Source organism: Toxorhynchites rutilus, chromosome 2 (assembly GCF_029784135.1).
Source record: "Toxorhynchites rutilus septentrionalis strain SRP chromosome 2, ASM2978413v1, whole genome shotgun sequence".
Taxonomy (NCBI): domain Eukaryota; kingdom Metazoa; phylum Arthropoda; class Insecta; order Diptera; family Culicidae; genus Toxorhynchites; species Toxorhynchites rutilus.
Genome location: NC_073745.1, coordinates 284,624,239 through 284,647,266, shown reverse-complemented (window position 1 = coordinate 284,647,266; position 23,028 = coordinate 284,624,239). Strand labels below are relative to the sequence as shown.

Here is a 23,028-nt window from a genome sequence, read left to right as displayed (position 1 = left end):
ATCTGTCGATGAAACAAGCAATACTTTGGATTTCAGATCAGCTTCGACCAACTTTCATTCCCCGTATTTTTAACCGAAAGTACCAAAAAGTCAATTGCATGAAAAGATACTTCACTGATGGGTCTCGCCTCAATGGATCCACTGGCTTCGGTGTTTTCAATGAAAATTCGAGCGCCTTCCGCAAACTGCAGGAACCTTGTTCCGTTTATGTTGCTGAGCTGGCAGCAATCGCCTTTGCATTGGGGATGATCTCCAACAAGCCTGCAGACCATTACTTCATTTTCTTCAGTTCCCTTGAGGCTCTCCAGTCGATGAAAACTAGTAGGCACCCATCTTATTTCCTCATAAAAGTGAGGCAGCAGATGAGTGCACTGATCGAAAGATCTTATAAGATAACCTTTGTATGGGTCCCCTCTCATTGCTCAATTCCTGGCAATGAGAAAGCGGACACTCTCGCAAAGGTGGGTGCCCAGGAAGACGAATTGTTTGATAGACAGATTTCATACGATGAATTTTTCTCATTACTACGTCAGAGTTCTCTCTTGAGTTGGCAAACCGATTGGGACACTGGAAGTCTTGGGCGGTGGTTATATTCAATTATTCCAAATGTTTCTTCGAGAGCGTGGTTCAAAGGTTTGGACGTAAGTCGTGACTTCATTCGTGTAATGAGTAGACTTATGTCCAACCACTACTCACTAGATGTGCATCTCCACAGAATAAATCTTGTTCAAAGCAATGTCTGTCGGTGGGGAAACGGTTACGATGACATCGATCACGCAGTTTGGCAATGTACGGATAATTACGCAGCCAGAGAGTACCTTTTGAATGCCCTTGAGGCCCAAGGAAGACAACCCTATGTTCCTGGTAGAGACGTGTTGGGAACTCGCGACATCTGCTATATGCAGTTGATCTATATGTTTGTGAAACGGTCTAGTATAAAAATGTAATGCTGTTTGTGTTTTTCTTTTTCGTTATTAGTTTGTTTGTCTTGTACCCTCATCTCACCGTCGCCCACCCTCGACAGCTAGTCCTACTAAACATAGCAATTTGTTGAAACTTTGTATAAACAAACCTTGAATTAGCGGCTCCGCAAAGCTTATGCAATTGAGCCTTACAAATAAATTAATTGAAAAAAAAAATTATTATAGTGTCAGTCCCCAGGCTCGACTCGCTGATAAAGGATTCAATTCAATGAACAGGGAAATTGATCGAGAAACGATGGTCGAGTTAAATAATACAATCAAAAAATTTATATGAAAAAATGTGAACGGCCTATCAGAAAAGCAATCAATGAAGAGTTCGTTTAAACCCGCGAACGTTTGTTTAGTAAGGAAACGTGAATGTTCGAAAGAATTCATTCTCTTAGAGGCGAATGAACTGAAAAGTTTAAACCTTCTTAAAGCCAAAAAAAGAAGAATTCATTCATATCCAAAATTCATTTTTGGGCGGGACGAAGTTCGCCGGGTCAGCTAGTTCGCTACAAAATTTGAAAAAAACTTTTTTTATGCCGGCGGTCATCGTCTAATGCGCTCAATTTCTCTGTTGTCATAGCTCTCATCGCCACATATTCGTTTGATCTTCATCAACGAATAGATCAAAAACGAAAACCATTCAAACATACTTACAATATATTAGCTATTGTTTATTTAATCACCTAAATATTCACTAGAAATGATTTATTTGGCAGAACAACGTTTGCCGGGTCAGCTAGTTCCTCTATATAAACCTTTATTCAGGTAATAATTATACAGCCCAAATACTGCAACTCCAGAAGCACTAGATAGAGTTCAGTTGTTTTATTCAATGAGGTGCCTCAATGAATCATAGTCCAGCGGTAGTGAAAAATTAAAGTTCTCGGGAACCGCATACTCACACATAAAACAGATCCAAAGCGATGCGCTGTACACGCCGTTTCTCCTTTAGTCGCTTAAGCACCGTTTGCTTGTACCTGTGTTGGTTCTTATTGAATCACTGCACGCACTGTTCCGCTCTCAAACTCATAAATTTATTCACACGAACTCACACTCCCATTCAGGTGAGCTCCACTCTCGCGAATTGACACGACGACCACATCACTCTCACGGCATACGGGAAAGCCGATCTGACGACGAGCGCTTCTCCGTTGATCTTTGAAATAAAAAAGCACATCAACAAGTAGAAGAAAACAAATTCCACACCTTGTTTTCTACGAATTTGCACGTATTTGGCCCAATTTCCCAGGAAAACAATCGAAATTCATCAAAACGAACTTTTGATAAAAAGTTAGCACAACTTTCACGTAGGTTTAAGGCACTTTTCACTCGATAAAAGCACAAAACACTAGCTCGATCAATGTACTCGTCAGAAAGGGAACGGCTTTTCAGAATACAATGAAAAAAAAACGAGTACGCAACCACTCACTCCGTTCACTCGAGAACAACACAAGAAAAAGCGAAGCGTCGCTTTCGAATTTACCTTTGAAAGCAGTGAGTTCTCGGAGAGAGATGTGTGACCAAGGCGCTTAGAAGTGTATTTTAAGGTGGGCCAACTTGCTAAAACCACTCTTCAGCCATCTTGGAAGTCTACTGTTTTGTTTGTGAACAAAACACACTACGCTTGTGAAAAATCTCGCTCGTGATCAGTCTGTCTCTTTCACGCTTCAAGCAAATAATGTCCCTTCTGCATTCTTCAGTACTGTTTACATATACCGCTCCCCTAACCAACTTAGAGATGAAACGGCCTCACCTTAGGATATACTTCGCCTTGATGTGTGACCAAGTGATACATTGAAAGGTGGTGCAGATCAAAATATTCGACACTTACTGCAGGTGTATTAAGGCTGATTTAGACGATGCCAGTCAGCGCTCTAGTTGAAGTATCCAGTGAATAGAGAACAGACACTCTGTTCAAGTTAGAGGCCAATTACTTGTTCGATACTGGTACAAATAACTTGAACAGAGTGTCTGTTCTCTGTTCACTGGATACTTCAACTAGAGCGCTGACTGGCATCGTCTAAATCAGCCTTTAGGTTTTTTTTTATCGTACACAAAATTATTCATGAAGGTAAGAAAACGTGCAGAATTATTCTTCAAAATTCTGTTCTGAATTTGTTTTAATTTGGTAAATTGCATTATTTTGAACCTTTTTATAGCTATTTTGTTCCCCCTATAAAATTGAGCCCACTAAAAAACGAACTTAATAATGTCAACCTTTCTGGGAACTCGCGTGTGAATTTATCAAAAACGACAATTATATAATAAAATTTAAAAAAATCTTCAACTTCGTCAATACTGCAACTCAATTCCACACTTTACGTTTCATTCTAAGCTCGGAATCATTTAATTCTGGAATGTTTTTTTCCATCTCTTTTTTTTTTGTATAACTGAAACTCGACTATTGACTATTGTACGCAAAGTGGCAGAACAGAGGCGCCTCGATTATGCGCCCGTGTTCGGGAATCACATTCCATTCACCAAAAATGAAAGCAAGTGAATGAAGTACTCACAGCTTGCATGTATCTGCTGTGATGAATTCCCAGGCGTTTTGATGTTACGTCCGTGTTCAGAGACACATATTCCGTTCACCAAAAACAGAATGTATTTGCTATGACGATTTCCTTATGTGCTTTTGGTTCAGTTCAGTTCGGGTGCCTGTGGGTGCCAAATTATATAAAGATGTGGGTGATTTCATAAACCTGTTTTCAAAGTAATTTTTAAGCTATTGAAACATGATTTCGGGTCGTTGGAATTTAGTTCGGCCGAAAACTTAAAACTTAAAAGTGACAAATTATATGTATTTATGTATGAAATTGAATTAAATTTAGCAATAATCTGTCAATGTATAGTCTTAAATGGTTTTAAAATGTGTAGTCATTGGTGCTAACAGTATTTTTAATTCAAAATTAGAACAACGAAACTCGCTTTATACTCCTTCACAGAATCTGACACAAATTGAGACAGAAACACAACCACTTATGTGTCGCAACATTTTTTTGTTCATCGAGAATTATACTTTATATAGAGCAAAATAAAAATGGACACAAAAATACCACTGAGATAGTAGGAACAATTCCTTTTGAATAACAGTACACTCAGAAAAATCCATGGTAGAAAACTACCCAATAGTTTTTGTAATGCAAACATTAGTAGAATGTACATATTTTCTGTACATATTATCAACCGTATGTGAATTCTCCTCGTAGGACATACCAAAACTTAGTACGGTACAAAATGACTATAGATTGGTAGCATTTAAAAAAAATATATTTACCTGGTTCATGCGGATAGAATCAAATTGGTTGTCAAAAAGAATCCAATAGAAATGTGAAAAGAGATCCAATAATAAGGAAGGGAAGAAAGTGTCACTTTTCTTATAATGATCCACTACATAGACAAAATATTGTTATGAAAGGCAAAATAAATCGAAATTAATAAAAATGAATGAACTACGTATTTGCATCAATTAATACCAGCATTCAGAATCAGAAAGAGCTAGCTGATATTTTGGCAAGAACTCAAATTTCAGTATTATTGATATAATTAAAATTGATTATAATTCAATTTCGCTTCTCGCTTCTCGTGGTTTCGAACGTTATAAAAACATTTTTCTTTCATTAAAACAAAAAAAAAACGAATTACGCAAATTACAACATTTATATCATTCGAGTTCATACGAAACGCAAAACCAAATCAGGATCAATGATATAATAATATATATATATATATATATATATATATATATATATATATATATATATATATAATCATGTTTTTTTCAAGCAAAATTTCAAAAACATACTTCATTGACTCCGCATGACCCAGATATTTAGTAACCATTTCTCTCAGCGTACAACCACGTCAACGGAACGAGATAAAAAAACACAGGCGTGAACCAATGAGTACATATCGTGGTGGAACAGTAGGCGAAGTATATCTGTATTGGTAAACAAAATATCGTGTCGTAAGCATAAGAAAAAAACAAAACAATGTTGAAAGTACATGATTGCATGATAATTTGAGCCAAAATTCTTATGAAATTATTCGGCCATGTTCTCACTGCAGCGGGGCGTCAACGTGGCGTGAGCGGGGCATGTTCGCTTTCCACCACGATATTTTAATTCACTCACATTGCACCGTGCCAGCGGCGTGTCTTCGGCGTGTTCTACGAAAATTGTCAATGTGTGTTTTTGAACGAAAGAATGAACATTTGTTTATTTTCAATATTCCAACACCGTTGGATGTATCCGGCTAAAAACTCGAAGGGTCAAAAACGTAAAAAATAAAACAAAACAAACAATTTTAAATTATGTCACTACTACAAACAAACATATGCTAGAGAGCAGCGGAGAAGTACAAATATCGCCGGCGTGAATGATTTTCGTTTGCACGCCAGCTACACGTCAAAAAAACGCTCACGACACGCCAGCCTGGCGTGAACACATTACTAAGAATACACACAATTAATCGTAAGCGTCACACGCCCCGCTCAAGCTACGCTGACGCCCCACTGCAGTGAGAACAAGGCCTTCAACTGTTTGTTTTTTAACAGATGACAGTTGTATCGTAGAATTGTTCGATTATTTATGTGGTAAAAAGATTAAGAGAGCAGCCGTATGGTTAGTTCTCGAAAGCAGTAACATTTTCGGTGAATTTTTGATTAATTGGCGATTATTCTCTCACAACATACACACCGACACTGAGAGCCTTCGAAACATCCACTTCATAACGTCAAAATGATGAAACTTCGTTTGTTTCTTTTTAATTGATTAATTACTTCCTGAAAGTAGCATTTTCACATGAATGCGGTGAGCAATCAAAGATAAACACAACGACTGACGTCACTATTCGCTATGTCACTCGAAACTTTATGTTCACTCTTAAAAATGATGATTCACTTATTATGATACGACTACGCAGCACTATTCGCAACTCGAGATAGTTCGTGTTTATTTCCAGCGTGATCGACCGGAACCGTACAAAACCTCGAATATCTAGATTTGAATGTATTCTACAAAATTATTTATTTAACATCAAGGCGTTGTACTATAGGTGGACCGGAATGTCAAAATTGCTGTTCGGCCATGAAAAAACAAATTTGTTTACAAAACAAATCATATCTTTTGGTGACAAATGCATTCGTTGGCAAAATAGCTGCTCGCGCTTTACTGTAGCTAGGTAATTTCTGGATGTCTATTATAACAATTTCTCATAATTGCTCTATTTTTTCAGATAACTACAATAAATGGTCGAATCATAACAGTGCAGAAGGATGTATTTAGTATATCTTTTCGTTTCTACCCACGCAATCAATACATTTCTTTCCAAGTAAGATGTACTTCTGTTTGGCTCTCATAGGCGGAGAAAAGAGTACTATCAGCTTACGGCGACGGCGACAAGAAATAATGCTGATTTTGGCTCCACTGATTTCGCTCAGGGAGGAGGAGAATGCTGTGCATATACCGGGAAGGAGACTACCATATCCAGAAGATTCGGAAAAGGCTGTTACAAGTAATTGGTTTTGAATAAAGGCTAGAGAAAGAGGAGGTTCACAATGATTTCAACAGGTTCGTGTTTACTTTTCAAAATAGTTGTCTTTTGTGTTACTAATTTGCCATATATTACAGAAAAATAACCAGTTTCATTGAATGTTTTAATCAAGGGAAATCCTGAGCCTTGATTTTGTGTTTTTTTTGTGGCAATACTGCTGATATTTGAGATATAAATTAGATTAACTATTTTTCACGAATATATATTTGCTTTCAGTTATTTTCCTCAGCGAGTTGATATGAAACCATAACCACACAACCAAAAAAAAAGTAAATAATTCTGAAAGCTACGTCTCGCTACTCGTCTCACGTCTTGTCATGAAAATGTTAAGAACGAAACACCTACCGTTTTAGCATCTTGTTTAACATATAATTTTCGTAACTCCTACTCTTAGAAAACTCGTCGTAAACTAGAAAATACATTTGGCAATGCAAACATTAGTAGAATGTATAAATTTGTTGTACATATAGTCAACAAATCCGCATCCCTATCAGAGATTAGTATATTTTACTAGATAATGGTGCCTATTCTGTATTCCGACGGATTTCTATTTCGTTCGAAAGTGATATTTCGATCGTTTTCGAATTTACCATTCCCTATTCCAATCGTTTTGCTCGTTTCGAACGAAAGTGTTAGAAAATTTCGAATATGCATCGATCTGTCAAAAACCGATAAACAAAAAGAAACACCGTATTAAATAGCGGCGAGTGCGAGTTGAATTTCAGTTAATTTTTGATCCTAAGAGAAATTTGTGAGAAAATTTTCTCGTTCAATGGATTCCGTTTTGTTACCGATTTTGGCGGAGCAAGAAGAAATTGGAATGCCTTGCTACCATCGGCGAAACCACCGAAAATCAACCGACTTCATGAAACTTTCTGATGAAGCGTAAGTATCCGTCTCAAAAATCCCATGTTTGTTTCTCTTATTGATTAATTTTGCCCTTATTCAGATTCATCAAAAGTTTTCGTCTAAGTAAGGAAGCTTTTCGGTACGTTTTAGAGGAAATTGAGAACTGCCTTACCACAAGGAAAGGTGGTCTATCCACGGAGGTGAAACTCGCAGCATGTTTGCGATTCTTTGCTGAAGGAAATTATCAACATGGAGCAGGGCAAGATTATCACATTGCCATAGCACAGCCCACATTTTCCAAGGTGCTGACTGAAATGCTTAACATTCTGGAGCGGACACTGTGTAAGAAATGGATTTCCCTAAATATGACGGAAGACGAACAGCGGCGTGCTAAACTACACTTCTATCAGAAAACATCAATTCCGGGTGTTATTATGTGTTTGGATGGAACCCACGTAAAAATTATTCCACCTAAGCTGAATCGAAATTTGTTTTTTAATCGGAAGGGATTTTATAGTCTCAACGTTCTGATTGTAAGTATTATTAGTATTTGAATTAACAAATCAATGAACAAATACTCTTTTTTATCAACATAGGTTTGTGACGATCAGCAAAGGATTCGTTTCGTTGATCCTACCTTCCAGGGATCTAATCATGACTCTCATATATGGCGTGTAAGCCCTGCAAGAACTCACTTTGAGCAGCTTCACCAAAATGGTGAAGTTAATACTAAGATTCTAGGTAATGTTCAACTACAATATTTTAGTATACTTGTATGTACTGTGTGATAAAATATTTTCAGGTGATGCTGGTTATCCATCGGAACCTTGGTTAGTAACGCCATTCAGAGCAGCGGAGGAAGGGAGTTTGGAGAGCGATTTTAATCGCAGGCATGCCTTGGGTCGTGCTATCGTCGAGCGGACAATCGGTTTACTAAAAAATCGGTTTAGATGCATCCTTGGCGCGAGACAACTTCACTACAATCCTACTAAATGCGCTCAAATTATAAATGTATGCTGTGCACTTCACAATATATGCTTAGAATTTGGTCGTTCTCAGTAGTTATAATATGTTATGCAGCTGTTTACATAATAAACTTTTGTTTAAATTAATATTTATGACTGTTAAATTTCATCTAACTTGTTTGCAAATGCTCAAATAAATAACAACCACCGGAAAAGGAAGTGTCTTCCTTACTTAACTATGGTTTCGGCAGAATTATTTACTCTTATTCCTGCCAACACTTTGAGAACATGTCATTATCGATTTCTCGTAAGCAGGCCAAGTATTCAAATAACCATTATTAATACTTTTTGCGTTGTTTTAACCCCTTGCTGTACGATTTAATTTCCAACAGCACGGCCCAAAACGAGCACTTCGAGTCGTTCCGCTACTCTGCTGAGTGTGGGTATCTAACATGGGTGCCCTATGATGAGCAAATACATGTTGTGTTTAAAATAAAAACGAAGGAGTTATTACTACGTACTAACTCGTTCGTTTTTATTTTAATTATAATATTCAAATTATATTTTATATTTTTAGCTCATTCAATTTTTTTTTAAATAACGGAAATTTTATAATCTTCAGTTGTCGGTATCCTCATCATATGCCTGAAGCTATGTAATTATTTCACATCGAGAAACAACGAGTGAAGTTCAATGTTGTACGTGAAGGGGTTAAGGAAGTTCCATAAACTATAGGCGAAATTCGTGAATTTTAAAAAAGTTTATATAATTTTGATGCTATTCCAAACAAACTTCAAAGAAAAAATTAAGTAAGATTTTTCTTCCATGGAAAGATATAAAAATACGATTAGAACTTTTTTTCATTTTTTTATACTTGAGTTACAATATAAAGATAAAAAATCAGATCACTGATATTTTGAAACATTATTCTAATGTTCTGAAATATACGCAATCTGCGTTTCAAGGATTTGTCGCTATTGATTTCTCCAGCGCGATCTTCTCCATCTCGTGGTTATGTCGTTTTTGTTCACTCAGATGTTCTTTGAGTGTGGCATCCACGGAAAGAATCGCTCGAGCTGATTGGCGCTGATAATGAACCAGATCACTCAAATTCTTGTTTGTGTTTTTTAACAGGGATTTCACATTGGTGTGAAATTTGTTTTGTTGCTCGACTTGCAGCTCTAATAGCCTCGTGGTAGAAGGTCTGGATTTTTTCGGCTGAGAGGGCTGGAAGTGAATGGTATTATTGATACCGTCACACTCGTCGGAAGTACCATAATATATAAAATTTTCCTGGTCTGCAGCTTGAGGTTCACCCGAAGGCGAACCCAACTGTGTTCCATGAGATGAGGTACCCGGGATTCCTTCCACGGTCGCAAGTAACCCAGTTAGTAGAACTGCCTGCTCCTCCAGCTCGGACAAATTGATAATTTTATTGGGTCCTCCACCTGTCGCCCTCTGCTCCCGTTTGTTGTGAGCGAGTTTTCGCTTTAATCCGGACTTATAGTCCGCCCAAACCTACACAGAAAACCAGGGCAAAAATAAGACTATAAACATATGTTTCGGATTCGTTTTAGTATATACCTTTTTCCATCCACTTCCATCGCGAATAGGCGGTCCCAAACTATTGACTTCTGCCGCCAGATCATCCCAGTATGGTCCGGAATTTCCTCGGGAGAAACCCTTTGCTATGTCCGGCTCTTGCTCCAGAAGCAGCACAATCCGCTCGAACTGATTTTTAGTGGTTGTTTTGTTTTTGTTTTTTTCCCTGTTGAACGTTAAAATTAATTTAAAGAAAAAAATGATTAAAAATTAGCTTACATTTTTGCAGTTCACCGCTCATCCGCTGCGGAAATTATTCACTCCTTCATAAACAAAGTGGGTTTGACGTTTGGTTTGATTCGAATGAAAGATGTTCGAAAACAAAACAGTCCGAACGAAAGGTATTCGAATTTGAAAACACCTCGAACGAAACAGGGAATGGAATTTACCAAGTCGTTCGAAATATTTCGAATCGATTGAAATACAGAATAGACACCAATATTAGCAAACTTGAATGTTGTTATGTCTGAAGACTGATGAGAAAAGCGCGTAAGGTCGAGGACATAGTGAATGCGATGGGATGCGGGCGTGGGCACGGAATCGTTTGCGGGAAAGCTCTTTTGTTTACGACTATGGAAATCAAATGCAAACCGCCCGGACCTGACATAGTAAACGTGATGCGAATGCGATTTCAATGTGGCGAAACTGTGTGTGGAGTGTTTTGCCGCGAGTGAACGCAAGTGGTGGTTGCCTGACGATTTCCATAAATATCTTCACAATCGAACTCATCGAACGAAAATCAAGGTTGAGTTGTAAAATTATTATTTTCGTTTTGTTCGATCATATATATAAGTTCATTCTAATTTACATAATGCATATAATGAAAACGTTATGTTAAGGGCTTTCCATTTTCCATGTTCACAGATAAAAAAGACTTCAAGATTCAACTGTTTTCAAACTGATGACATGTTATCATATCTGTCATCCTTGTGCTGGGTTGTTTACATGTGGAATGGAGTGGAATGAAACATAAAAAAAAAAAAACGCGCGATCTGAAGCGATCAGTAAGTCATAGCGTGCGATGAGCTCCAATTCATCGCTCCGCATCGCATCGCATCGCACCGCACCCCGTTTACTATGTCCACGGTCTAAAACCCATTTTTATTGTTGTCATAAGGCAATACGGAAATATAATAAGGATATAATTCCACTCAGCTCTCTAGAGCACTGAGAGCACAAGGCAGACAATCGGATATCCCCGTCCGGGATATCTTAGGTAGCCGGGATCCTGATCTTCTGCTTCATCTATACCTGTTCCTCAGAAACGCCGATGTCAACGTTTAATGATGTTTCCTTCGTTGTGTCCCCGTTTCATATCCCTCCTATCCGATCGATAAACTTTTACTTAGTCGCGGCAATACATACACACACTCTTTACAGATGCACGGGCCGAAGGTTGTGCAGTCCACTGATCATTCAACAAGAGCCAAAGGTTGTACCGCTCATGACAACTCTACACGAGCTGATGATTGCGCCGGCTAGTAACCATTCTATCCTGGATTCCTCGAGTCGAGAAGACGCACCACGCTAGATATGGGGTACAGACTAGGGGGGCGTTGCTGATTAATGGTCAGCTGCATCCCAATAGAAAGTATCCCGTGTCGGGCACACGTACAGAGCATCGAAGACTGCAACATACCAATTATGAGAACACTTGTAATACTAACCTCGAGCCAACCGCGAGTAATCGGTTACATATTACTAACATAGTTGTAAGACAAAAATTGTCAAAATATTGGACTCCCGGCCCCGTCAGGCTAACGCCACATGTGCCTTAATAAAATATATATTTTGGGGGAAAAAAATAATTCCAATATGTGCATTTTCAGCGGGAAAATGTAGCCGATTTGGGCTTTCGAATCATAGTTCTGCTTGGCATATATGTCCATTAGTACGGTAGAAAATGATTATAGATTGGTAGCATTTATGAAAAAAAATCTATATATTTACTTATTATTTCTTTCAGTGTACTCACCCTAAACTTTTTACGTAGTATGTGGTCGACCCTTTTCACAGTGACTCAAATGTCTTTAAAATCAAGACGGGTCTATGGTACTAGGTGAGGCCGTATCGTCACTAAGTTCATTAGGGGAGCGGTATATGAAAACAGTACGGAAGAAAGCAGAAGGGGAATTATTTCCTTGAAGCGTGAAAGAGACAGACTGATCACGAGCGAGCTTGGGCACAAGCGTATTGTGTTTTGTTTACAAACAAAACACAGTAGACTTCCAAGATGGCTGAAGAGTGGTTCTAACAAGTTGGCCCACCTTAGGATATACTTCTAAGCGCCTTGTTTAAAATGAAGACGTTTCCACAACTGGCATCTCTGTCCGTACTTTACAGCAACTGTCAATTTTATACTGAGTGAATAGTTCATTCCATGAATCACCATATCACCTGAAGCGATTGGGTCACTCGGGTAGGCAGTAAAAACGTACTAGATCATTGCGAGGAAGGCGGACGTGGTTGATGCAGTTTTGTGTCAGTGAAGTCAGACAGCAAGCAAAACCCGTACAAAACAGGCAGATTATCGAGGCGGAGCAGCAGTAAGCTCGCGTTTTTCTCGCTCGGTTAGTTTCTTTGGCTAGCGGAGCCCCGTTTTTCAGTTCTTGTGGCGTGTAAGCGTTACGAATTGTAGCCGGAGGGTTGCAAAGAGTGGCTCTGGTGCTCGCAGAGACTTAGTGTTCCGGTTCCGGATCGTACCTGCCGTCCGATGGTTTTGTGCAATTTTGTGGGTTCCGGACGGGTGTAGGTGTGCGATATTCGTGGTGTGGTTTGTGAAGTGCTGTTTCGAACGGAATTTTCTTGTTGGAAATAATAAGAATACTTGCTGCGAACAAACGGAAAGAAGAAGAGTGAAATTACTCATCACAGCAGCAATATAAAAAAACGTACTAGAACGGGTGTGAATGAGGATAAGTGCTGTAAGTTCATTTGCAGGTGAGTTACAGCAGAGTAAACAACGCCTGGCAGTGTTATCAGATTGTGGTTATAATTGAACTTTTTTTTCAATTAGTGGAGAAAGGAAATTGTAATATTTATCTAGAAAAGATACGACGACGTGACTCATTTTGTTATAATCACAACACTTGATAGAACCAAAACAAATTTTCACTATATTTTTTGGTTTTAAGAATATAATTTCGGACGTATTAAGTGCGATTCACATACAACATCCACGTCACGTTCACGTTCCGTCACGTCACGTTCTGTCAATTATTCTTCCATGGAATTCCTATTGAAGCATTCACATACACCAGCAACGGCAAGTCGAGGTTCCCGTTGCCGGTGTATGTTTATTTATGTATTTATTTGTGACACTTTACCACTAAAATGCGTGGCATTCGTGTCATGCCGGTGTATGTGAATGTCTGCATAAGAACTGCTTGGAAGAATAATTGACACAACGTGACGGGACGGAACGTGAACGTGACGTGAATGTTGTATGTGAATCGCACTTTATACGTAGGATATGACAATGTTGAATTTGTGTTATTCTCATTCATGTTTGGCGACGACTTCTCTGTCAAATAATACGTTTTAAATGCATTCTGACTGACAAAATAGAGGATACCAGTTCACTAGTACAAGTCGGAATAAATTTGTAAGAAATGTTCTCACCGGAACGAGAATCGAACTCGAAGTCTCGGCGTGATATGTGTAACGCTAACCATTCAATCACGGGAGCCACATCTGTTGTAGTAGCTATAGATTATTTTCAGGTCTCTACACGTTTTACTTTTATCGATTTTGCATCGAATTCAGGCTGTAATAATTTCAAAACGGGTTATGCTTGAAGCTAATTGTAAATTATAACTTATCAAAAAAATTGTGCACATATTCTGGGTTTCAAACCAACAATAGAGTATCAACGCCCATTGATTGCGCCCGGAATCTCGCTTATCACCTTCACGTTTGATTCTCGATCGCATTTTTATTTGAAACATGTTTATTTTATACTCTAAGATACTACTCAATTATCCTTTCATTAACACGCTGATGTAGGGTCTTACCTCTAACTGCAATAAAAGAATAGCATACCTGCTTATGAAAACATTGATACATTGACAGATGGGACAGGGCGAGATAGAGAGTGACGAGAATCGGTCGATAGCGATGGGCACTGGAGAAGAATATAATTGAAAGTGATAATAAACAAGAAACAGGAACAAACCCATCCCATGGATTATGTGTGGGACATTACAGCTGACTATCACACCACATTCAATAATACGGCTATAATCACTACCGAGTTGAGCGAATATGTATGTATGATTTCAGAGACTTGGGAAAAGCCCATCGTTCTCACTTCATTGTTTTTCATTGAACTTTACCAATTTCCTAATTTGATGGTTTTAATTTATATCATACATTTTTTAGACAATTCTGGCTGAGGCGCACAAAAAATTCTGAAGACTTTGAAGTTCCTTTTCAAAAATTGTAATGTCGATGCTTTATGTCTGTAAGGTGAAGGAAATCATCTGAACGAAACTTTTCTATAACGATTCGACTGATTCGCTATCTTTTGAGTGGCTGCATCAGCCTACATACTCGACTATTTCTCGTTGAGTTCCTTTGATGTAATACCAAAATAAACGAGCCGATCGAAACAACGTTCGATTCATAGTATATAATAAGTTCCTGATCTATAAAGCGGAACTATATATATATTTACACACCCTACGCATAGTCTTTCTATAAACTTTATCGATTTCTATGCAATCTTATGTTCCCCTATATTCTCTAAACATCCTCTTTTGGGCAAACTATCACTTTTCCAGAATTAAATGGTTCCTCAGACCCCTATAGCCAATTCTTTTAAACAAAAACCTATTGAGTTTTTTTTTCTTATTCTTACAAAATTCTTACTAATTTTAAACATAACGGTTGGTTAAGTAAGCAAACTTGACATAGTTTTTTCATCAAAATTCAACAAAATAAATAGATGTAAAATTGATGAATGATACAAAAATGAAATATGAATATTAAATATGATGAAATGAACTTGGCGGCTATCTACCAATCTAATGTAATCTCTCGTATTAAGTTAGTAAATGAGTGTATTCAAGTTCCAATAAATTTCAGAACGCAAATACCAAATACACTTGTCGTTTTTGTTCATCTTATTCGAACTTATGCACGCTCATCTATTTGTGGAGTTCTTGAAAAGTACAAAAATAATACTTTCTACTAGAATTCTAGTCAAGTTGTAACACAACACAACTGTATCATGAATGTTTCAAATAAGAACAAATATAAACGTTAATTAATAGAGGTCATTTTTTAGACCTCGTCAACCCTCTAAATCAGTTTTCGTTTATGTCGATCTCTGAGGAAGCAATATCGATCACTTTGATTACCCCTGCCATAAACTATATGCGGTAATTTCTCGCCTAATTTGCGTTTTCGGAATTGACACGATGACTGACACCGAGTTTTCGCTCAGGCTGCGTCAGTCATTGACTGACAGTATAACATATGAAAATAAAGGTAACTAATATAATGATAATAGTTTATAAACATTCCCTTTCAAACAAAAATACCTTCCACTACAATAAGAAACGTTGGCCCTAATATGATTAAAAATTTCCACAGAGTCGCCGTGGCCCTTAACGTGTTAAAATAATATTTCGATGTTTGTCCGTATACTACTAAAGCTACAATTAAAAATCAGATCCGTGAGACGATAAGAGAAACTGTGAAAGAAAAGGTCACTGAAATTGTATGCAATACTTATTGAATTGAAATTAATTTAGGAACTTATTCGCAGCTTAAAGCTCTTTCTTGATATACGTTGCTGATAGAACGGTGACATTTTTTTTTCTACCAATGGCAATAGTTCTATTCGTTTTAATTTTTACATTTTCAGAGATCTGGTTCTTTGCTAGTTAATTGTGAATTTTGACAAACTAATTCGCTCGATTTTATTCTATTTTACATTGATGAATATGCATTTTTATCGTTTCAGACATAACCACAATTGTTAATGCATTAAGTTTGTTTATCGTCTTGATAGCATAACAAAATAAACGGGTTTCATAATTCTTTCTTTCCCCCAAGATTTGGCACCACTTACCGGATGAACTCAACTGACGTCTACCAGGCTGAGAGAAATTGTGACGGAAGAAACCCAAAAGCAGCAGCCGAAGTGGTTTGGTAGAAGTGTTAAGAAAGAAGGAAAAATCGTTGATGTTGTGAGTGATATCGGATGAAATTCTTGCAACGCGAAGCAAAATAATCCCCGAAGAAGGCCAACAGGCGTGAACGTGAAGTGTGTGCTTTAGCTTTTCAGTGATAAGCGCGCTGCCAGAAGGAGCCTCGATCGGAGCCATCGGAGTAATTGCAGGCGAAAGCAAAACAACAACAGCAACATCTGAGGAAAATGGCAGATGTGGATGATGTGATAAGTGACCAGGAGAAGATTCGGATCGTGAACGATTTCATTCTGCATGCTCCGCCCGGGGAATTCAACGAGGTGTTCAACGATGTCCGCGAACTGCTGAACGATGACCGGTTGCTGAAGGAGGGAGCGAGTGTTGCCTGCGCTCAGTACAACAAGGATCAACTCACGCCGGTTATTCTCGAGGGCTCGGAACTGGCCGTGCTCGTCACAGAGTTCAACGATCTGGGTAAGTTTGGCTCTAAATGCGTGTTGTGTTGCAGTTTCGGCGCGGATAGCCCCGCTGAAACAGCAAGGCAGCAATTAAATACTGTCACCGAAAACATTATTTATAGAATCCTTCCGTTTTTGCTCGCTATCTAGTTGTGTGTACTACCGAATTGGCTGATATTTTACAGAATGAGGAGTGTTATTTTTATGGTGGTTCTCGTTTGAAACGCTGCGCCGAGTGTGCTTGTTATCACATGCTTTCGCATGATTTCAATGCTGTCCTCGCCTAAATCACAATGAACGATTAGGTATCTCGACTACCCGTCGACAGCCGCATAGGGATTGCATCATAGAACTGGCCTATTTTTAGTGTATAAATATCGTTGCTGTATATGGGCTAGGATTGAGTAGATCTGTTTATCCTCTGCTCATTGAAGTTGCGGTATGATTGCATACTATTGATGATTTGATGCTCCATAGGATCACAAAAAATGTCAGCTTATTTAGCAATTAATAAAAATCTTGCACGAACACGTCGATTTTGTTGAACAGAATCCTAAACTTGACCGGGATTTAAACCAACACATTTCATCTCCAAAATTGATCCTCTAAAGTGAACAATCGGTATTGAGTTATCTGTGAGTGTAGTTCATGGACTAGGATCGGAGCTGAAATTAATCATATTGCAGCGACTTGAGACAAAGTGCTTTGCTTACAAGCTTCCAACATCAAAATGTAAAACGTTGTATTAGTTCCTAAGTTTTAATTGGCACTTGGTTGATCAGGTTTCGGTCTGAACTCCATGATACATGGACCTCTTCGATCATGTAAAATACTGCACTACAATCCGCGATTCTGGTAGCACTCATTGCCTTGATGAACAACGCGAAATATCGATTCTTAGTTCTCTAAGTGAATATTTGCAGAGATGCTCAATGCGGTTCAATATAGAGCTGAACCTCTGCTGATTCTACCGATTTAATATGCATACTTGTAGATCTAATACTTACACCCTTATGGTTCGTGTGTTTATAAATTATTGTTTTTCGCAAACATAGTCATAGGCAAAAAAGACTGGTGGGTAACGTCGGAGACATAACCGGAGAGACGTAAGATTGCACCTGCCAATTGAAATATTATCGAATACTAGCTGACCCAGCAAACTTCGTCCCGCCCAAAATTTGTTTTATGTTATCAATAGCAGTAAAAAAAAATCAATACCTTCAAACATTCACGTTTTCTTCCTAAGCGCAAGTTCATGAGTCCAATCGCAGAACTGTTCATTGATTGATTTTCTTATCGACTCCGTTGAATTTACCTTTCACTAAAAAAATTCCTAGTACTTCTACCAAAACTCATCATTATAATATCAGATTATTTTCAGACACAATTCTCGTTCAATATTTTTCAAACACTTGCAAATAACATGTTTCCCCGTTACATGGAATAAAAGTTTGATACAGAAAATATGATAGAAAAAAGACAGACCCCTCCCCTCTTCTCGCGTTAGAGAGGGAGGAGGAGTGTCCATTCACCATAGAAACGTTTCGTACCCCCTAAAATCTTTAAATGCTAAATTTGGCTCCGTTTGCTTGATTAGATTTCGAGTTATGAAGAGATGTATTTCTCATTTGTATGGCAGCCAACCCCTCCCCCCCTAAGAGAAGGGGGAGGAGTATCTAACCACCATAGAAACATTTATAGCACCCTAAAACCTCCATATGCCTAATTCGGTTCCATTTGCTTGATTAATTCCCCCTTAGAGAGGGGGGTGGAGTGTCTAACCACCATAGAAACATTTTTCGCCCCCTAAAACCTCCACATGCCAAATTTGGTTTCAATTACTTTATTCATTCTCGAGTTATGCAGAAATTTGTGTTTGATTTGTATGGCGGTCCGCCCCCCCCAGAGAGGGGGATGGAGTGGCTAACCACCGTAAAATACCATATGCCAAGTTTGGTTTCGTTTGCTTGTTTAACTCTTGAGTAATGAAGAAATTTGTGTTTCATTTGTATGACAGCCCCCCTTTAGAGAGGGGGGAGGGGACTGGAAATATCATAAGAACCTTCCCCGACCCCAAAAACCCCCAGTTTCCGAGTCCATATGAATCAGACAGACAGACAGAAATCCTTTTTTATATATATAGATATCAGTAGTATTTACAATACTAGCAAAATTACATCTTTTACGATGTTTTTTCTAACCATTGTTTTTGGGACAAATTCGTAGAAATTTCATGATTCATTGGAATCGTATTACCGACCACCAATCCAAAAAACACTCCCAAATTCACTGAAGCTCTCGCCAAGCAAACAAAAATCTGTTCACTTTTTTATTATTTCGTATATCTCTTTAGAATGCATCATATTGTATTGTAAATAACTTTTAATAACTCTTTTTTGAAAGGTCCGGTGGCCTTAAAAAGCGTCAATGGATTCACAACTTGTGCTCCCGTGGCCGAGTGGTTAGCGTCATAACTAACATGCCGGGTGTTCGGGTTCGATTCCCGTTCTGGTCGGGGGAATTTTTCGTCAAAGAAATTTCCTCCGACTTGCACTGTGATCACGCGTATTCTAGAGCTTGCCACTCAGTGTTATTTGGCATAGAAATCTCAACTAAGTACTAATAAAAATGACGCAAGTAATACTACGTTGAGACGGCGAAGTTCCTCTAGGAACGTTAGTGCCATGCAAGAAGAAGAAGGATTCACAACTTCAACAAACTGTCATATGTCGAAAGTTGTGTCGTTATTTTGCCGTGCACTTTTCGAGACAAACTGAATGCAATCACATGCAGTTTCGCATCAGTGTCATCACGTGCGCTGGATCAATTACACGAAAGCGATGGATGACGGTTGTCCGCTGGATGGCAACAGAATTGAAACTCGCCAGCCACTGCTGATAATCATATTCGTGGTTAAACTGGAACGGTGGCCTAAGCCTATGAGCTTTGCTTTGCGGTCAGAGAATGAATGATGTTTTCGGAAAGCAACTGCCAAATTTATTTGACTTGACTGGCGGTAGAATCACAAGAGGAGGGGCTTACGATTGAATGTTTTGCTTGTATTAAATTAGATTCCGCTGTTACTCTGACTGTTCCTTTCGGTCGGAACCAGTGTTGTCACACGTACAGATTTATCTGGAAAGGTACATATTTTCTCGATATTTTTGGTACAGATTTTGTATGGCACAGGGTACAGATTTTCGTTGAAAACTACAGATTGGTACAGATTTTTTTTCCGCGTGTGATTTTTTTTTACATTTGAACAAAGCAACATTAAGGTACATGAGTACTTTACGCCGCACTTGGTGCTGCTGATCATAAAAGCATTTACAATACTATAATTGATCAGTTTCATAAGGTCGGAATTCCTCACAAGAATCGTATTTTGACGTAGAACTATGTCTTTCATTTCTATACTGGGATGTAAGTTCAAAGTTTCAAAAACGAAAGCGCTTCGCTGGAGCAACCAGATTTTGAGCGTTAATACCTCTTAAACAACGAAACAAAATGGCACAACGAAATATGATGGGCACTTAATTCGAAAGATAAAATGTCTACGTTATATGCTTGATACTTTTTGATCCAAAAACTTGTTTCAATAGCCCTAAAATTGCCTTCAAAACAGGCTATTGGAATCATACAAATCGGTATAAAAGCGAGTGTCGATCGGAAATCCTCTCAGCTAGAGGCGAATGAACTGAAAAGTTTAAACCCTCTTAAAGCGAAAAAGAAGAAGAAGAAGAAATCCACTCATCTATGATTGCGCAACGATTGAGGTACGATCGCTGGAATGAATGGATGTTTACCTAACACAGACTTCAAAACCATGGAGTCTGGGGAAATTGGCATTGCAAATTAGATGCAAGCAGCGAGTACTTTAGTGCTCCTTTGCGTTTTTGCAAATCGGAATGTTTCCCTAATACAGATTTCTAAACCATGGAGCCTGGGAACATTGGCATTGCAAAATAGACGCAAGCTACGGGTACTGGATTGGAAGATAACCCTTCATGTCGCCAGCTCACTGAACTTCTACGCATGCCGATTGTTGAGTAGGCAAAATGTAGATAACTATTTGCTTGGATAACTACTACCATAATGCATGAATTGACCTAAACTGGGATTTGTTTTCAATTGAATTCGTAAATTATTTCATTCATTCACTAGGTTAATTAATAATTTAATCAATACACACAAGAGATAGTTCTGCGCAGCGGCTATATCGTACCCAATAAGGAACATCCAAGGTGCGACTAGGCCAACGGCAGTCTTACGTCAGCCTTGCGTTTATATCATAGGTATAACCCATCCATAGTTTTTTGACGTGAGACTACGTCTAACCGGAGTATATGGGGGATAAAATGAAAACCTAAACAAAGAACATGCAGGCAAAAATGAAAGATTCTGAATGCTTATGACTCGAACATTTCTTACTGGATCAGAAAAATGTTTGTATCAATTGATAGGAAATATTTCTACGGACTGCTATTAAATTTACTTGTAACGAAGAACATAATCTATCACAATGCATGAATTGATCTTACATAGTATTATACAATCTTTTTACTCACTAAGCAAATATATTGAATTCGGAAATTGTTTCATTCAATCAAAAATTTAATCAATACAAACAAATGATTGCTAAGCTAAGGATGTCCCACGTCAACCTTGCGGTTATATCATAGATATAACCCACACATTTTGTTCATGCTAATAAAATAAATTTTTCTCTGCAACGATTTTTTTTTTTTGATGGTACAGATTTCTAGAATAAAAAGTACAGATGAGAAAGATTTTGAACCCCTCTGGTACAGATTTAAATGTGGCAACCTTGGTCGGAACTATTTGAGGAGCACAAATTGGACCAACTAAAACGTGGTAGAATAAAAATCAAATATTATTCATTTTGATAGATGCGTAGGAATATTTTTTTATCAACAATTGTTTTCAAATTTTGCGATTTATTAAGAAATGTTCGAGTTATAAGCATTCGAAATCTTTCATTTTATTCCTACATGTTCAGTGTTTAGATTTTCATTTTACCTCCCATATAGTCCTTTTAGACAAAGTTCTACGTCAATTAAAATGATTCGGTCATACTTCATAAAATACACGTTTTGAAAACCAAGGAAATCAAGGAAATGTTTGCTTCTACAGCTGATATAATAAGGTTTAACATAAGAATGTGTGCGGTATGTACATTCGCGTTGACGGAATTGAGCTTTGTTAATCTCTTCACGTGTAACATCAAACCTCACTCGTCATCTATCGATGTGAAATGGATACATGCTTCAGGCGTGTGATGATGCGGGATTGCTACGATCGTAAGTAAGAAACACATTCAGCAGAGTATCGAAACGACTCACTGTGCTCGTGTTTGGGCTCTATTGTTGGACATTAAATCGTACGGCAAGGGGTTAAAAATATTTTTTTTCTGATGGTCTTGTTTTTCTTGCCTTGATCTCTTGATTTAAAAAGGGATTGAAATCTGCTCGCAGAAATATGTAGAAGCAATTGGTATAAGGATCTTCATACATGGCACATCAAAACTTGTTCGAGTCCTTCTCTCGAATAAGCCACGAGTCGCGGAATCATGTTTCGTATTTGAATATTTATCCTATATTTCAGAGGAAAACAAGCCTTATTCAACGAGGAACGGATTGCGACTGCGAACAGCATTTGATCACACAGGGAATCCGGATGAGCTATCATTTCCGATTTAAGATTTGTTCGCATTTTCGGCAGTTACACTGCACAGCCATTTGGCGTTACAGATCCACAGATCCATTTCGTCTTCTAGTTCAAAATAGATGAGTCCAGAGAGCTTAAAGATCTGAGCTCATTTCTTCGCCAGTAACTCCTTGAGTTGTGTATGCAGTATGTTCTTCAGTATACAACGAACCCGTTGGATCATTAGACGGTGACGGGGATAGTAATATAACTAACTATCGAACAATTGAAAAATCTCAACCCCTATCCTAACGGAAATACCAACTTCTGATTGGTCGAAATTGACGACACATGCGGCGGGTCCCTAACAGAGACATTAAAACCAAGCTGCCTAGGGGAAATCGGCACTGTAAATACATAAAAGTAGGGGGAGCTTTTGCTCCCACCGAAATGTGTTCCCTAACAGAGACATCAAAACCAAGCTGCCTGGGGGAAATCGGCATTGCAAATATATGCAAGTCGGGAGCACTTTTGTATTGCAAGTAAGGTGAGTGATACGATTAATTCTAGCAAATAAATTTTAAATTTGGAACTTTAATGTTGGTTGCTTCGTTAAATTTCATATCAATGATCGATCGTGTATTGTAAAAAATTTAGCACAAGTGTAAGTGTAGAGCAAGGGGACGAATTACCCGCAAAGGAAGGAAAGGAGGGTATAAGGATATAGGGACAATCACACACGAGAACTAGATACATGAAACGATTTATTTCAATTTTCATAAATAAAAACCAAGGTGTGTTATCGCTC

At 38.2% G+C, this 23,028-nt stretch overlaps 4 protein-coding genes across 7 annotated transcripts in view; 2 read left to right on the top strand and 2 right to left on the bottom strand.

Annotated features, from left to right (window-relative positions):
* Positions 1-2,374, bottom strand: part of LOC129765281 (DE-cadherin) — a 35,460-nt gene extending 33,086 nt beyond the window's left edge. For 2 of the 4 annotated variants that reach the window (XM_055765426.1, XM_055765429.1), the window contains exon 1: positions 1,874-2,374. The gene's annotated coding sequence lies outside the window, so the exon portion shown is untranslated. The remainder of the gene's footprint in view (positions 1-1,873) is intronic. The other 2 variants (XM_055765425.1, XM_055765428.1) reach the window with 2 other exon arrangements.
* Positions 2,375-7,051: 4,677 nt separating this feature from the next.
* On the top strand, positions 7,052-9,971 carry LOC129768470 (putative nuclease HARBI1). Its single transcript, XM_055770154.1, has 4 exons — positions 7,052-7,409; positions 7,474-7,906; positions 7,970-8,114; positions 8,176-9,971. Exons 1-4 carry the CDS (start codon positions 7,297-7,299, stop codon positions 8,433-8,435), a joined length of 951 nt encoding a protein of 316 aa, XP_055626129.1. The 5' UTR covers positions 7,052-7,296; the 3' UTR covers positions 8,436-9,971.
* Positions 8,273-14,123, bottom strand: LOC129766942 (uncharacterized). The gene is made up of 3 exons (XM_055767539.1): positions 14,115-14,123; positions 9,923-10,069; positions 8,273-9,856 (listed from the first exon to the last, which is right to left on the bottom strand). Exons 1-3 carry the CDS (start codon positions 14,121-14,123, stop codon positions 9,299-9,301), a joined length of 714 nt encoding a protein of 237 aa, XP_055623514.1. The 3' UTR covers positions 8,273-9,298.
* LOC129767478 (F-actin-capping protein subunit alpha) overlaps positions 12,398-23,028 on the top strand; it is a 46,896-nt gene continuing 36,265 nt past the window's right edge. Inside the window, exons 1-2 of the mRNA XM_055768439.1 lie at positions 12,398-12,880; positions 16,001-16,569. Coding sequence (XP_055624414.1) covers positions 16,323-16,569 — 247 coding nt within the window. The 5' untranslated portion in view covers positions 12,398-12,880; positions 16,001-16,322. The remainder of the gene's footprint in view (positions 12,881-16,000; positions 16,570-23,028) is intronic.

What these genes read in the sequence shown, in the direction of transcription:
- LOC129766942 (XM_055767539.1), bottom strand. An exon ending in ATGGAAGTGGATGGAAAAAG is followed by an intron (nt 9,857 to 9,922) that starts GTATATACTAAA and finishes TTTTCTGTGTAG; the next exon opens with GTTTGGGCGGACTATAAGTC.
- LOC129768470 (XM_055770154.1), top strand. Translation starts at nt 7,297, where the DNA reads ATGGATTCCGTTTTGTTACCGATTTTGGCGGAGCAAGAAGAAATTGGA. An exon ending in ATGAAACTTTCTGATGAAGC is followed by an intron (nt 7,410 to 7,473) that starts GTAAGTATCCGT and finishes GCCCTTATTCAG; the next exon opens with ATTCATCAAAAGTTTTCGTC. An exon ending in ATAGTCTCAACGTTCTGATT is followed by an intron (nt 7,907 to 7,969) that starts GTAAGTATTATT and finishes TTATCAACATAG; the next exon opens with GTTTGTGACGATCAGCAAAG.